The 13885-nt window shown below is 36.7% G+C and overlaps 1 protein-coding gene across 1 annotated transcript; it reads left to right on the top strand.

The window, feature by feature from the left end:
• The first annotated feature begins 109 nt into the window (after positions 1–109).
• On the top strand, positions 110–13265 carry LOC124606675 (programmed cell death protein 5). Its single transcript, XM_047138689.1, has 4 exons — positions 110–274; positions 367–475; positions 559–725; positions 13011–13265. Exons 1-4 carry the CDS (start codon positions 137–139, stop codon positions 13056–13058), a joined length of 462 nt encoding a protein of 153 aa, XP_046994645.1. The 5' UTR covers positions 110–136; the 3' UTR covers positions 13059–13265.
• The last annotated feature ends 620 nt before the right edge of the window (positions 13266–13885 follow it).

The raw sequence follows: 13885 nt of genomic DNA, 5'->3' as shown, positions 1-13885 counted from the left end.
AAATCACAGTACCACAGTGTGGTCACCATCATAGTATCTTTGCTTTGTTGTTTCGCTCTTCGACCTTCGACCATTCTATGGTCGAAGCCTTCGACCATAAATATACTAGTGTCTATGGTCGAAGGTTTGGCCATAGATGGTGAATATCAGTGGAAAAATTTGTACAGTAACTAGTTACTGTTTGTTTTGTGCAGTGGGATATCGGATTATGGGTGACGCTGAATTTGATGACATGAGAGCGAAGCGCTTAGGTTTAGCGCATTCGAAATATAAAGTATTTATATTTGGTTAATTTTGTTTTTGTTGCCTTCTTCCTACATATAGTACCAACATCAAGTATTTAATTTCGCTCCATATTTTCTGTAGGAAAATGAGTTCGATAATAGGAATGCTGCAGAGGAAAAAAAACGCGAACAAGAGGAAATGAAAAATAGTATTCTTAGCCAAGTCTTGGATCAGTCGGCAAGAGCTCGACGTATGTTGTAACGTCATTTGATGACAAATTGTTTTCGTGTTGGCTTGGATGGCCGTAGAGGTACAACCAATGTTTTGTTTCAGTAAATACTCTGATGATCGGTAAACCAGAAAAAGGTCGCTTAATTGAAGATATGATTGTGCACATGGCAAGGACGGGCCAACTTATGGGAAAGTTAAATGAAAATGGACTCATTAACATAATGGAAAAAGTTAGTGAACGGATTCAGCGACCTACAACAACTGTCAAAGTAAGCATTGTGTTCTCACTAACAAATATAGATAATGTATGAGAGCAAATTAGTTTATCGTCTGTACAGAATGCCATTTCATCGTTACCTTAAGTTTGGTAATGACAAGTACTGAAAGGAATTTCGATGTTGATGATGTACATTTATTGCGTAATGGTTTTAAGATTAATACAAGTACATTATCTTTCCTTTGATATACCTAAGGCTGTAAATTTATTTCTATGTGATGATAAAAAAGAATTTGTGTACATCTCTCTTCAAACTTACTAAATAATGTCCTTGCCACAACTTTAATTAATCAGTGGTATTAGTTCAAAGAAACCTGTGCTAAATATCATCTTTTTGCCATATAGTAGGACCTGCGTCAGATTCTATGTAAAGATTCATTACATTATAAAATGCAGGGTATTGTGTTTATTGTTAAATGTTGTGGTCTTTTATTGACTCCCATATTGGGTCCGTTTATGCTATTTTGAATCCTTTTATTCTTATTTCTTCATAGAATCAAAGGTGCTTAAAATGTTGTTGGGGTCTTCATTCTGAAGACTGGATGCGTCTCTCCATCCCTCTCTGTCCTGTGCAGTCTTCTTTGTCTCCAAATAAGTACTGCAGCCTACAACCCTTTGAACTGTATTCATCTGATGGTTTCCCCCTACAGCTTTTACCTCCCAATGCTTCTCTCCAGTACTAGACTGGTGATAACACTGATGTATCACAATGTGGCCTATCAAGCAATACCTCCTTTTAGTCAAGCTATGCTACAGATTTCTTTTCTTTCCAGTTCTGTTCAATAACTCCTCATTGGTTACATGAACTATCCATCCAATCTTCAGCATTCTTCTGTAGCACTAAATTTCAAAAGCTTCTCTCCTCTTCTGGCCTGAACTTATCACTCATGTTTCACTCTATAGAAGGCTATACTCGGAACAAATACCTTCAGAAATGGTTTCCTGACAGTTAAATCTTTTCTTGCCGTTTCCTGTTTACTTTTTACATCCTCTCTACTTCAGCCATAGTCAGTTATTTTACTGCCTAAATAGCAAAACTCATCTACCACTTTGAATGTCTCATTTCCTAGTCTAATTCCACCATCATTGCCTGATTTAATTTGGCTACATTCCATTATCTTTGTTTTCTTCTGTTGATGTTCATCTTGTATCCGCCTTTCAAGATACTGTCCATTCCATTCAACTGCTCTTCCAAGTACTTTGCTGTCTCAGGGTTTTTATTTCTTGTCCCAGTACTTAAATTCCTTCTCCAAATTAATTTGGCTACATTCCATTATCTTTGTTTTCTTCTGTTGATGTTCATCTTGTATCCGCCTTTCAAGATACTGTCCATTCCATTCAACTGCTCTTCCAAGTACTTTGCTGTCTCAGGGTTTTTATTTCTTGTCCCAGTACTTAAATTCCTTCCCCAAATTAATTAATTAATTAATTTTTCTGCTTGCTTAGCGTGCAGATTGATCACATCAATGATAGGCTACAACCCTGACGGACTCCCTTCTCAATCACTGCTTCCCTTTCAGACCTCTCAACTCATTATAACTGTTGTCTTGTTTCTGTACAAGTTGTATGTAACCTTTTTCTTCCTCTATTTTACCCCTGTTACATCCAGAATTTCAAACAGTGTATTCCAGTTGACATTGTCAAAACCCTTCTCCAAATCTGCAAGAGCTACAATGTAGAACAGCCTACTCTTAAGAGAAATTGTAGGATCAGTATTGCCTTGCATGTTCTTGCATCAATATCTACAGGTCAAACATTGTCACACTTAGTGCGCCATTTTTAAACACGCAAGAGTACACTAACAAGAAAGACCAAGTGATTATTCGTCCTGAAGAGTTTTGTCCAAGTAGACCATTGAGTTGTGTAAGTAGCAGATGGTGACTGAAAATTGATTTTTGGTTCCAGTGAAATGGGAGGAAGCTTCAAAAACTTATCACTATTATTTCCACAGGGTGAACAGAAAACATCACCAGGTTGTTAGCGCCAGTGTGTTTAAGTCTGAGAAACAGATGAGAGTGAGCTAGTAAGTGCTGTAATTATTATAGTCTTCTTCTTCGAAATTGGTGTGATGAAGCTCTCCACGCTATTCTGTTCCGTGCAGACCTCTATCCCTGCATAACTACTATGACCCAGTTTGAACTTCCTTAATGCTGTCAAAACTTTGTCTCGCTCTACATTTATTACCCACCTCCCCCCTTTTCCCCCACACTCTTTCTCAGTTACCAAGTAGACAATCCCTTTATGTGTTAGGACATGTTTTATCAAGAGATCCACTCTTTTAGTCAGGTTGTGCCATAAATTTTTGTCCCCAGTTTGATACAGTCCTTCATCATTAGTTGTCAGATCTACCCATCTAATCTTCTACCTCACACACCCCAGTTTCCTTAAAAGTGGAGAGTTGCCTCTGCCATTAGAAATGTTCATTGTACACAAGATCTTTACAGAGGAATGTGAATTGTATTTACTCATTTGTTCAGTACTATTTCACTAACTCACAACCAAAATGTCACATTTAACCCTAACCTAGACATCAGATAATGCTACAGATCAGTCTGTCACCATAACCTGCAGTGCAAAAGCTAAAATAGATACATACTTTCAGTGTTATATTGTATTTTTGTTGTTTGCTAGTTTGATGACACATAAGCTACCACATTGTGACAGTATGAAGCAGACATCTATCAGTATGTTCACTTGATGTGAGAATGTACTGTGCTATCTACTGGTCTTCACACTTCATCACTCCTGTGAGAATTCACAACAGGAGTCACTTCATAATGAAAACCTTGACATAAGTTGCAGTTAAAAAATTGTGGTTAAATGAGGTCTAATTAATGGATGTGTTTTCATTTTCTGATGGTTATGCTGTTTTCAGCATTTAAATAATTCCAATTCTTAGTTATATATATGTGAAATCTTCATTGCTGTTGTAACAATTTTGTTAATTATAACTTTTGATTTAGCTTCTGAGCAGAAATTGGAAAATGGTCAGTAAAAGTCAGTATTTTTCAGACTGATTGGTTTTAGTCTGTATTTTTTAATGTTGGTGTGTAAAGTCATTTTTTTCTTCTTTTTCTTCCTTCCAGATGCAGCCAACTGTGTAACAGTGTGTAACTTAAGACTTCTTGGACTTTCTTTTCCTTGTTTCTCACAAACTTCTCATTTGTTAATGTCTTTTCTTTCTGTGCTCCTCAGAAATGTTATATATGACTCATGTTTCTACTGGTTTCTCTTCAAATGATTTCTGCTTCTGTATTCATCTCTATTTTGGATCATCTGTACTGTAATACAAGTTTCTTGTGCATCCATTTTAACCTCTTCTACCCACTTAGGGGAGGACTTTGTCGGTGAGATGTAACTGATAATATTTTTGCTCAGTTGATTTTCCTCCATTTTTGCTAGGTATCCGTAAAATTTCAGCTGCTGTTTCCGCGTTGTGTTCATGTTACTTTCAGTGTACATGCAGAGCTCCTCATTTTTCCTAGCTCTTCATTTTTTCTATTCTACCAAGACCCTTCAGTTGTCTTATGGGTTTCCAGAATTTTCTTGAGATTGTTCCTTTCCTTCCAGTCAAGTTCTTCCAATTGTGCCTCTTTATTTAAGAACAAGATACTCTGTAGGACAGAGTCGTCCTGATTTTATAACTGAATTCTAGTGCCCAATTTTGGCCTCATAGGATATCGCTCGTTTGTTGTACCTGTTTTTTATTGCTTTGGAAGCAAGGCCTAATTTTCTGGTGTTTCTTTTGACTGCCTCTTTATCTAGTCCATTAGGTTGGATCAATTCTGCCAAGTATTTGGGTTTATCAGTCCTTTTCATCTTCCCTTATTTTACCTCGGAGTATTTCTCCCCTTGGTGTCTCTGTTCCATGTATTCCATCTGAGACATTGAGGCTTGTTTCTCCAGTAGTTTGATCAAAATCTCCAGCATTCTTCGCGCACCCAACTGGTTTACAGCTGAAAGGAAAAGGCCGTAGGCAGAAGCTAAACACCTGATTTCCAAATCGTTATCTTCTTTCCCAATGTGTAATTCACTTATTCCTTCCAACTTCAGAGCTTCTTTCCTGGCTTTCATTATTTTTTCCAGGACCGTATTAAGGGAACTGGGGATAACAAGTCTTCTTGGTCGATGCCTTGCTTTATGTCAAAGGGCTCAGAGATTTTTCTAAAAGACCTATCTTTTGAGGTGGTGTCTGTAAGAGTTTGTTCTGTGATTTCCCTAATTTTTCTATCAATTCCGAATTCCTCTAGAACCCAAGATAAAGTTTTTCTGGCAGTTAAGTTGTATGCTTTTTTGAGGCCAACATAATTTAATATTGGCTTTTGTGCTGTAGGGCAGCGCACTTCTACTTGGAAGAACAGAGAACAATGTGAAGTGCAGCTGAGTTCTTCACAACTGCCTTTGTCTTCAGCCAGCCTCTCCTGGATGTCAGAGTAATGGTACAATTTCATCTCTTGGAGCTACATCATTAATTTCTTCTTTATTCTGAAAATGATTGGAGGAAACTGGGCTGTTCAGACATTGTTTCCAGAAAATGTTTCATCAGAGTTCATCCTTTTAAGGACAAAGACAAGATATCATGTGCTACCCTAACTCCATATTTTAAAAAGGAATATTTGGGTAATATTAGAGGAGCACATTTCTCTCTTGGTTTCACAAAATCATGAATGCAGCTTCAAAGCAAGCACATCAAACTATCATTAAATACTTCTAAAACCAAAGATGATGTAAATTACCAAACGAAAGCGTTGGTATTTTGATAGACACACAAATAAGCACACACACACACACACACACACACACACACACACACACACACAAAACTGATTGATCCCAAAAAGTGATTGACATGACTTTTACAGACTTTCTTCATCGTCAAAGCCACTGCTAGTGATAATTTACTCAAAGTTAAGTGAAGTCTTCAATAATTCCCAGCTTTCTCCTTCGTAGATATTGGTGCTAGGTTGTGATGGACCTATTGTCAACAAAACTGTGAATCCACTTATGAATGATTATCTGATCATGTTAAGAAGAAAACAGTTTATTTATGTGGCATGTTTAACATACACACAATCTATAATGCATTCCAAAAAGAATTAAAAGACTGGTGAAAATGATTCAGGCATGATCTTGTTTATCTGTCAGTTTTTTTGAGGGCCAAACATGTCATTGCTTTTTTTTTTAAAGTAGGATATGAAACTTCCAGGTCATCATTTTATGAAACATGTTTGCTCTAAATGACCAGCTTATGCACCATTTTAAGGGAGACTTCTAGAACAATGGGCAGCTGTTGAAAATATATTCATCAGTTCATACCTCAACACAAAAACAATTCGCTGAGTTCTTTAAAGTACAAGAATATTATTAAAATATTCAAAGGCAAAACTGCCAAAGCGGAAATTGTTTGTGTATATGTTCAAGGTTCGCTGATTTCTTACATACTACAGGTTGTTTCATCCATCCAATCTATAATGACTTCATAAACCCCATCTGAACATAGCTGCTTGTTAACCTTTCGGGATGTGAGGTCATGGTCGAAGAAACTCTTCCGTTCCTGATGTTTCGTCCAGAACTGCACTGGACATCTTCAGAGGCGCTCCTCCGCTGAGTCTTGCCAACTGACTGGTCGGACGTCCGAGAGCGACATATACAGGGTGTCTCACGCAACTCTGCCACCTTAAATACCTGTGGAACAATAATAGATATTCAAAAATTGTTTTAACCAGCATGAATGTACGGCAGGGGCATAGGAAACCAGATACTATGCAAAATTTTAAGAAGTAAACAAATACTATTTTCAACACAAACTTGTGCATTTTTAAATGGAAAACCCGTTTAATTTCATATGCAATCAATAACATGAAAAATCACCAAAATAATGGCATTGGTTGCATCACAATACATCAGTTACATCCTGAGAAATTGCGAAGCGAAGTTGACACGACTCAGTGGAGGAGCGCCTCTGAAGATGTCCAGTGCAGTCTGGACGAAACGAGAGGAATGGAACAGTTTCTTGGACCACGACCTCACATCTCGAAACATTTACCAACAGCTATGTCATCTGAACAGTCATAAATTGATTTTGTGTTAGTGCTGCTCCATTCAGTCTGGAAGCATTTTGTTATAATTATTACTTGCCATTGAAATTAGAGAAACTGAATAGCTCAACAAGTTAAGCCCACAGTAAAGATTCTATATTTCCATGCAAGCTAGAAAGGGCTGTATATCTGCTTCTGCATGTAGATAGTTTCTTGAAGCCTTCTTTGTATAAACCTGTGATGTGGGATCATCAATGTTTGCATGCTGCAAAGAGTACAATGAGGACCATAAAAAAAAGTAGTGAAATTAAATGAGTGCAGTGAACATGCACTTCCTGGTGTGTGGAAACTATTGACATCAGAAGAAGAAAAATTAACAAGGATCCATTCTACATTTATTTGACTTTTGTGATAGTACATGCTTAGCATTGGTTTCAATCCCTGTTACAGAGAGATTTTTGTAGCAAATTCTCAAACGATTAGCAAAATCTGACTGCCAGTAAACAGTACACCTCTGGTTAAACTTTCTTGGCATTGAGTGCTGTACATTAAACCAGAAACTAATTACAGTCCATGTGGAAACATATCTCACTTAAGAAAAACCAGTGTATCACATGAAATTATAGAAAAAATTCTTCCAGTGTCATCATCCACGTCGGAAAGTGCAGTTGGCTCTATACCTGTATACAATAACAAACAGAATAGTTCCATTGTCATGACAGATGACTGTGAGACAATGAAAAAATGACAAAAACAGTCACATTAACTGACTGTGCAAGGCAGCTGACGTAGACTCATATCCCATCTATAATATTTGCATGATGTATTAAGATGGAATTGTAAGAAGTTATTAAAAAGATACAACGACCCTTGGCATATCATATAATAACGAAACTGTGCGTAGTTGTAGCTACTTGAACAATGAGATTACTGGGATTAGAGTAGTGATGGCAGCGGTGTAATGTGTCATAAACTACAGAAGTTTTTTGTAAATTCTGCTGTTCTTAATTTGGAGGAGAATGCAAGATAATGCTGTTGTATCAGAGATTCAACCAAATGTTGGGAACAATTCAAGAGAAAACCGATAAAGCTGGACGACAAGCCAGTCAGGAGCCATCAATGGCAGATCACCATATAGGAACAGAAAAGACAACCAGCACAAAATGGACAAGTATATATGATGCTACGGATAAACAAATTCCAATGAGTACTCCTGAGAGAGAGAGAGAGAGAGAGAGAGAGAGAGAGTGTAAAAGTAGAAACAGGAAACCAACTATGTGTTACAACAACAAGATGATAGTGAAGCAAGTACACGACTGAGTTCTGTGTCACTGTGCAGCAGAACTCAAAGGATACTGCAGGCTGCAATTGGCTAGTAGAATGACGTATTGTTTTTAATAAAATGCCAACACCATTGTGTTTTTCTCGAGTTGTGAGTGGTTTGATGTCGCCTGCCATAATTTTTCTCGTGTGTCAACCTCTTCATCTTGGAAGCATCTGCACTCTACATCTTGAATTATTTGTTGGATGTATTCCAATCTTTGTCTTCCCTTAAACTTTTTACTATCTCCAACTGTCTCCATCTCTAGTAGTATGCAAGTTATTCCCTGATGTGTTAACACGTGTCCTATCATTCTGTCCCTTCTTATTGTCAGTGTTTTCCATACATTCCTTTCTTTGCCAATTTTGCTGAGAACCCCCTCATGCCTTAGCTTGTCAGTCCACTTAATTCTCAACATCATCCTGTAGCACCAAATCTGAAATGTTTTGTTCTCTTCGCTTCCAACTGTTCTACAGTCTGTGATTCACTACCATATAATGCTGTGCACCGCATGTATGTTCTCTAAAATTTCTTCCTCGCATTAAGTCCGATGTTTGATACTAGTAGACTTCTCTGAAGAGGAATGCCCTCTTTGCCTGTGCTAATCTGCTTTTTATGTCCTCCTTGCTTCATCCGTCATGTGTTATTTTGCTTCCAAGGTAGCGGAATTTCTTAACTTAGTCTACTTCATGGTCTGCAATTTTGATCTTCCGTTTATCGCTAATATTGTTTCTGCTACTCATTACTTTTGCCTTTCTTCTGTCTACTCTCAGTCCATATTCTGTAGTCAATTAACTGTTCATTCCATTCTACAGATCATGTAATTCGTCTTCACTTTCACTGAAGATAGCAATGACATCAGCAAATCTTATCACTGATATACTTTCACCTTGAATTTTAATCCCAATCTTGAACCTTTTTATTTCTGTCATTGCATCTTCGATGTATAGGTTCAACATGAGGACAAAAGGATACATCCCTCCCTTATACTCTTTTTAATCCAAGTATTTCATTCTTAGGCTTCCATTCGTATTGTTCCCTCTTGGTTCTCATACATATTGTATATTATCTGCCTTTCTCTAGATCTTACCCTTATCTTTCTCAGAATTTCAAACATCTTGCGCCATTTTACATTGTCAAACACTCTTGTGAATCTCAATCACTGTAGTAGTGATATTGTGCAGTCCCCTCCAAACCACAACTGTTGCTGACATTTTACTCAAAACCAACACTATAGTTGCTGAACCTGCATCAACGTGCTCCATGTGCTGGACAAGAAATGTACGAATGATGGGTGGCGCCACGGCTGGCTATGCTATCATTCATGTATGTAAAAGCTCTGCCTAGTGGCCATGGGATCCATCTGCATTTCAGAGTTGTTAGAGTGGGATACCAGAAGCAGAAAAACAAGGAAATTTATGGAATCATTTGAAGCTACATGACCTTTTTGTTTACGTCATGGTGCATTTTTCATGATGAGTTTATGTGGAAGAAACGTGTAACTGGTAAGGATAGTCCAGGGAAATGTAGGTGTTTGAAAATGTTTATTGCTGCATAAAGTTGGATTTAGGTTTTGATTTTGTTTTACTGTTGAAATTGGATATATATTGCAAAATGTAGGCCCAGCCATAGGAGGGACTAACTTATTCACATCACTATTCCAGTTGAAAGTAGTATGCATTGTTATCTTGCAGAGCAAGCACTGAAAATGATTCCAGAAAATGCCTCAGTGGTGGCAGTTTACTATTTGTGTCCTTAAATTTATTGACAATGCTGATGGAAAAGTTGACAGAAGAAACAAGGAAAGTGTTAAAGTTAAGTAAATGTTGTGCGAATTACAACAGGAGGGACACATTGCAAGAGGAAGAAGAAATGTGCATAAAGTAAATATCTCATTGACGATACGAAGAGATCTATTATATGACACTTTCTGCAATGTTATGAACACCACAAAGAAATGCCAAGTTTGTAAAACCTTCGCAGGTTTAGTCTCATAGAACTGGACTTAAAAGTCTAGCACGGAAATTCTGAGAAAACTTGTTCTGCTTATGTGATTTAGTTTGGAAAGATGCTGGAATAAACAATTCTGCGTGAAAAAGGCATAGTTTAAAAAAGAAAAAGGGGGGGGAGGGTCGGTCATTGACCGTTAGATTTTAAGAAAGAATGATGCATCCAAACTAAAGCAGTCAGTGCCCCCCCCCCCCATTCAATTGAAACATTGGACTTAAATAATTTTATTGGTGCAGTGGTGTGAGATTGTTGTCAAACAAAAATGCTGACTTAATTATTCAATCACAGCTACCTGCATGTAGACAAAGTACTGAACATTGCTTTCTTATCAGTTCACCAGACATTACACAATGGTGCCAAGATATCCTATCGTCCCCTAGATCAAATTCTGAGCTTTGAGCAGCAGCAAGTCGATGTCTTGAATATTTGTTGCTAGAATATTGTCCAACATTGGCTATGTCACTATAAACATTTATCAGGGTGTCTAGAGGTTCAGAAATTCATAAAAAGTAATGAAATTGAGTGGATGGTCATGAATTTTGTTTTATGTGTCAATCAGATGTTGTTCTAGAAGGGAGTAGCAAGTTAGCACTACTCCCAAAAATGTTGTATCCAGTTGTCCATAGTCTTTGCTATCTGTAGTAGACTTGCATGTCCATCTTTGTGAGCCTTGTTAGCAAAAGCCTTTGTGACTGTGGTTCACAACCTTGAGTGGCAGGTGTGGATGGAGAAATTTGGAGGTGTGATTTCATTGAGCTGTATGTGGTGTACACACCTAGTGAAAATTATGTACAAATTATAGCTCTGCCCATGACAGTGCTGCCATCTGATGTGTTGCTGGATGAGTTTGTCAGAACAGCTGTTTCTTTAATTCTATCCACTCCCACTTCTGTTTCATTCTCTTTAATCCACATCTTTTTTGGGAAAAGTTTTCTTAAATGTTTTTAATAATTGATATTAAATTATTGTAATTTTAATTGCATTTTAAAGGTGTGTAGTATGATAAAATTAAAAAAAGATTTCTCATTAGCCAAAAAGTTTATGATGCTATATTAGTGCTACTTGTAGACAATACCTTGGCATCTTTTGAGTGAAGGAGTGGGTAGAGTGCAAAATGCTTGCAGTGGAAAGAGGTGTGTGTGTGTGTGTGTGTGTGTGTGTGTGTGTGTGTGTGTGTGTGTGGGAGGGGCCATGCTCCACATCCATGTACTGTAAATGCACAACACAGGCAACACAAACTTGTGCTTTGAGCGTCCACAAAAGCAGCAATGTACACAATGGGTGTAATACTCTGTGGTATGAAAATTGACATCACAGTGTTTATTGATATGTTAAATGATGAAAAAAAGTGGAAACAGCATAACAAAACACAGTGACAGCAAAGTTCAGTGTCAAAGCAGACAACATTGCAGTCAGTACCAGGTAATAGTTGCTGCACAATTGGTTACGAACATCAGCAAATCAGTATGGCTGGTACCATGGACTACAAGGAAAATGATATCTTTATGTTCAGAAATGGGAGCACAGGTACTTGCAAGCTCTTGTATCTAAAAATTACTGAGAAGAGTTCTTTGAAATTAAAGACAGTGCTTCCTGTTTATCACCCAGAGTTATGCAGAGCTCTGTTTAGGGACATTATCAAGTGACAGTTGTGTTGGAAGAATTTGTGTCAAAAAAACATACGACTCCATCAGCAGCTAACGAAGTTAAGAGAGACTACTTTAAATTTTGTGAATATTCTGAAAAACAACTGGAACAGTTCAATCTAAGGAGGACTAGCTTGGTCACTTTCTGATCATTTACTGCAAAGTGCGAGCATTGACGTCATCAAGTTCGTGCAGTAGCTCGTATACATGGTTCATGGAAATGCTACAGTTGAAAGATACTTTTCTGTTAACAAAGGTGGTTTAGTTGAAAACTTATAAGAACATACAATTGTTGCAGATGGAAGTGTTTACAGTGCAATCATTAGGTGGTTTACTTAGTGGTAAGAAACAACTGAATGTGGAATTACGAATGCAGTTATACTAGCTGTGAAGAATGCTTCATCAAAAAGAGTAGAAACCTTAAAAAAGAAGAAGAAGAAGAAGAAGAAGAAGAAATCTGATGAAAATGAAGTGGCCAGTCTTAAAAGAAGAACAGTTCAGGAAGTAAGAGGTTAAATGTAAAAAACAAATAATTATAGAAAAGTCAAAAGAATCAGTTGAAGTTTTGGGTATTGAATTTTCCAGTTTAGCTAAGAAACTTAAAAACTGAATCTTTTACTGTGAAGTTTAATATTTGACATAAATTTTGTACCTTCAAAATTGTTCTGTTGCCCGAAGGAAAATTGTTTTCGCTACATTACTATGTTAAAACAATTTGTATTTTAATTGATGTGGTGACGAATGTGTGTGTGTGTGTGTGTGTGTGTGTGTGTGTGTGTGTGTGTGTGTGTGTGTTTAAAAATAGTCATACCTCATACTGTGTGAGAGTTTAATGTTTTTATAGTATTTGATGAATAATATACTATGTCACAGATAATTATTTATGCTGACATACAATTTAAGTGCCGTAAGAGTTATTACATTCAGTTTTCATTTCAACCAGTTTTCAGGTTCTTAAAAAAGTGTTTTTTGTCAATGTACTGCACATATTTTTGAGAGGTCATGAATATAACTGAAGAGGCTATTAAAAAGTCATGAACTTGAGCCTCTGAAAATCTGTAGACACCCTGCTTTCGAGATAGGGGACCTTTTCACATTCCATGGGTGTAGATAATGTTCTGATTAAGTTGATCATAGCTCACCTGTTTATTTAAACAACTGATTCTGTTGAGGAAACATTTTCTTTCAAGTAGTTGAAGTTTGTATTTACTTGTCTCATTTTGGAAAATTCTATGCTGTAATACTATTCGTTTTGTTGCCAGTTTGATCGACGACGAGCGGCTTTGGATGATTCTGATGATGATATATAATGAAATAGCTGGAAGAAAGAAGGAAACTGCAACTGAAAGAAAACAATCTGAAATTAATTTAAAAGGACTGAATTATAGAATTTTCATATCCATAATATTGTTTATGATACATTCTCATTAACTTTCATTTAATACAAGCTTATATTATTTATGGTAGCTTGTAAAATTACACTGCATTAAATGATGAAAATAATTTCTTTTTTAAAACATGTACAGTATTTTTCCACTAAAAGTGAAATCTTAAAAATTGAGTAGTTAAAGCATTGACTTTTGCTAAAAAGTCTACTGTTGTTGTGTTGTCAACACAAATAACTATTGAAGTACTGTAGTGACAGTTTCCCAGGCAATGCAAGGTGCAGAAACTAGAAAAAAAAAATCACTAACATGTTTATATCAAGTACTTTGTATGCTGAAACAGGCTGACAACTAAACAATAGTTTGTGTGTGTGCGTGCTTGCTTATTTACGAGTAAATTACAAAAATGTATGTAAATATCACTGGTTCACATAAATATCCCATTATGCTATGGTTGGCATATTAATGTATTGTGGTCATAACTCCTGTCAACTTCTTATTTTTAGTATTTGTTTAATTATTAATTAATTATCTTTTGTTATAAATTCCTCATAAGTTGTCATTTTCGAGTATTTCCACCAGCTGGACATGGTAACAGTTCTTTATGCTATAGTGGCTGCCCTATAATTAACATTGTCAACTTATTTTGTTGTATTAGTAACCAAAGAATTTTGTGGATTCTGCACTTCTACAGCATCTGGCATCATGCTATGATGTTATATCTCAAACATCTGCAAGTAGAATGTAGGTGC

This window comes from Schistocerca americana, chromosome 3 (assembly GCF_021461395.2).
Source record: "Schistocerca americana isolate TAMUIC-IGC-003095 chromosome 3, iqSchAmer2.1, whole genome shotgun sequence".
Taxonomy (NCBI): domain Eukaryota; kingdom Metazoa; phylum Arthropoda; class Insecta; order Orthoptera; family Acrididae; genus Schistocerca; species Schistocerca americana.
Note: the sequence above shows the minus strand (reverse complement) of the source record. Positions and strands in the feature narration are given on the sequence as shown.

Excerpts from the sequence above, each read along its gene's own strand:
- LOC124606675 (XM_047138689.1), top strand. The coding sequence starts at position 137 with ATGGTGAATATCAGTGGAAAAATTTGTACAGTAACTAGTTACTGTTTG. Across the intron at positions 275-366 it reads TAGCGCATTCGAAATATAAA|GAAAATGAGTTCGATAATAG; the intron begins GTATTTATATTT and ends TATTTTCTGTAG. Across the intron at positions 476-558 it reads TCAGTCGGCAAGAGCTCGAC|TAAATACTCTGATGATCGGT; the intron begins GTATGTTGTAAC and ends GTTTTGTTTCAG.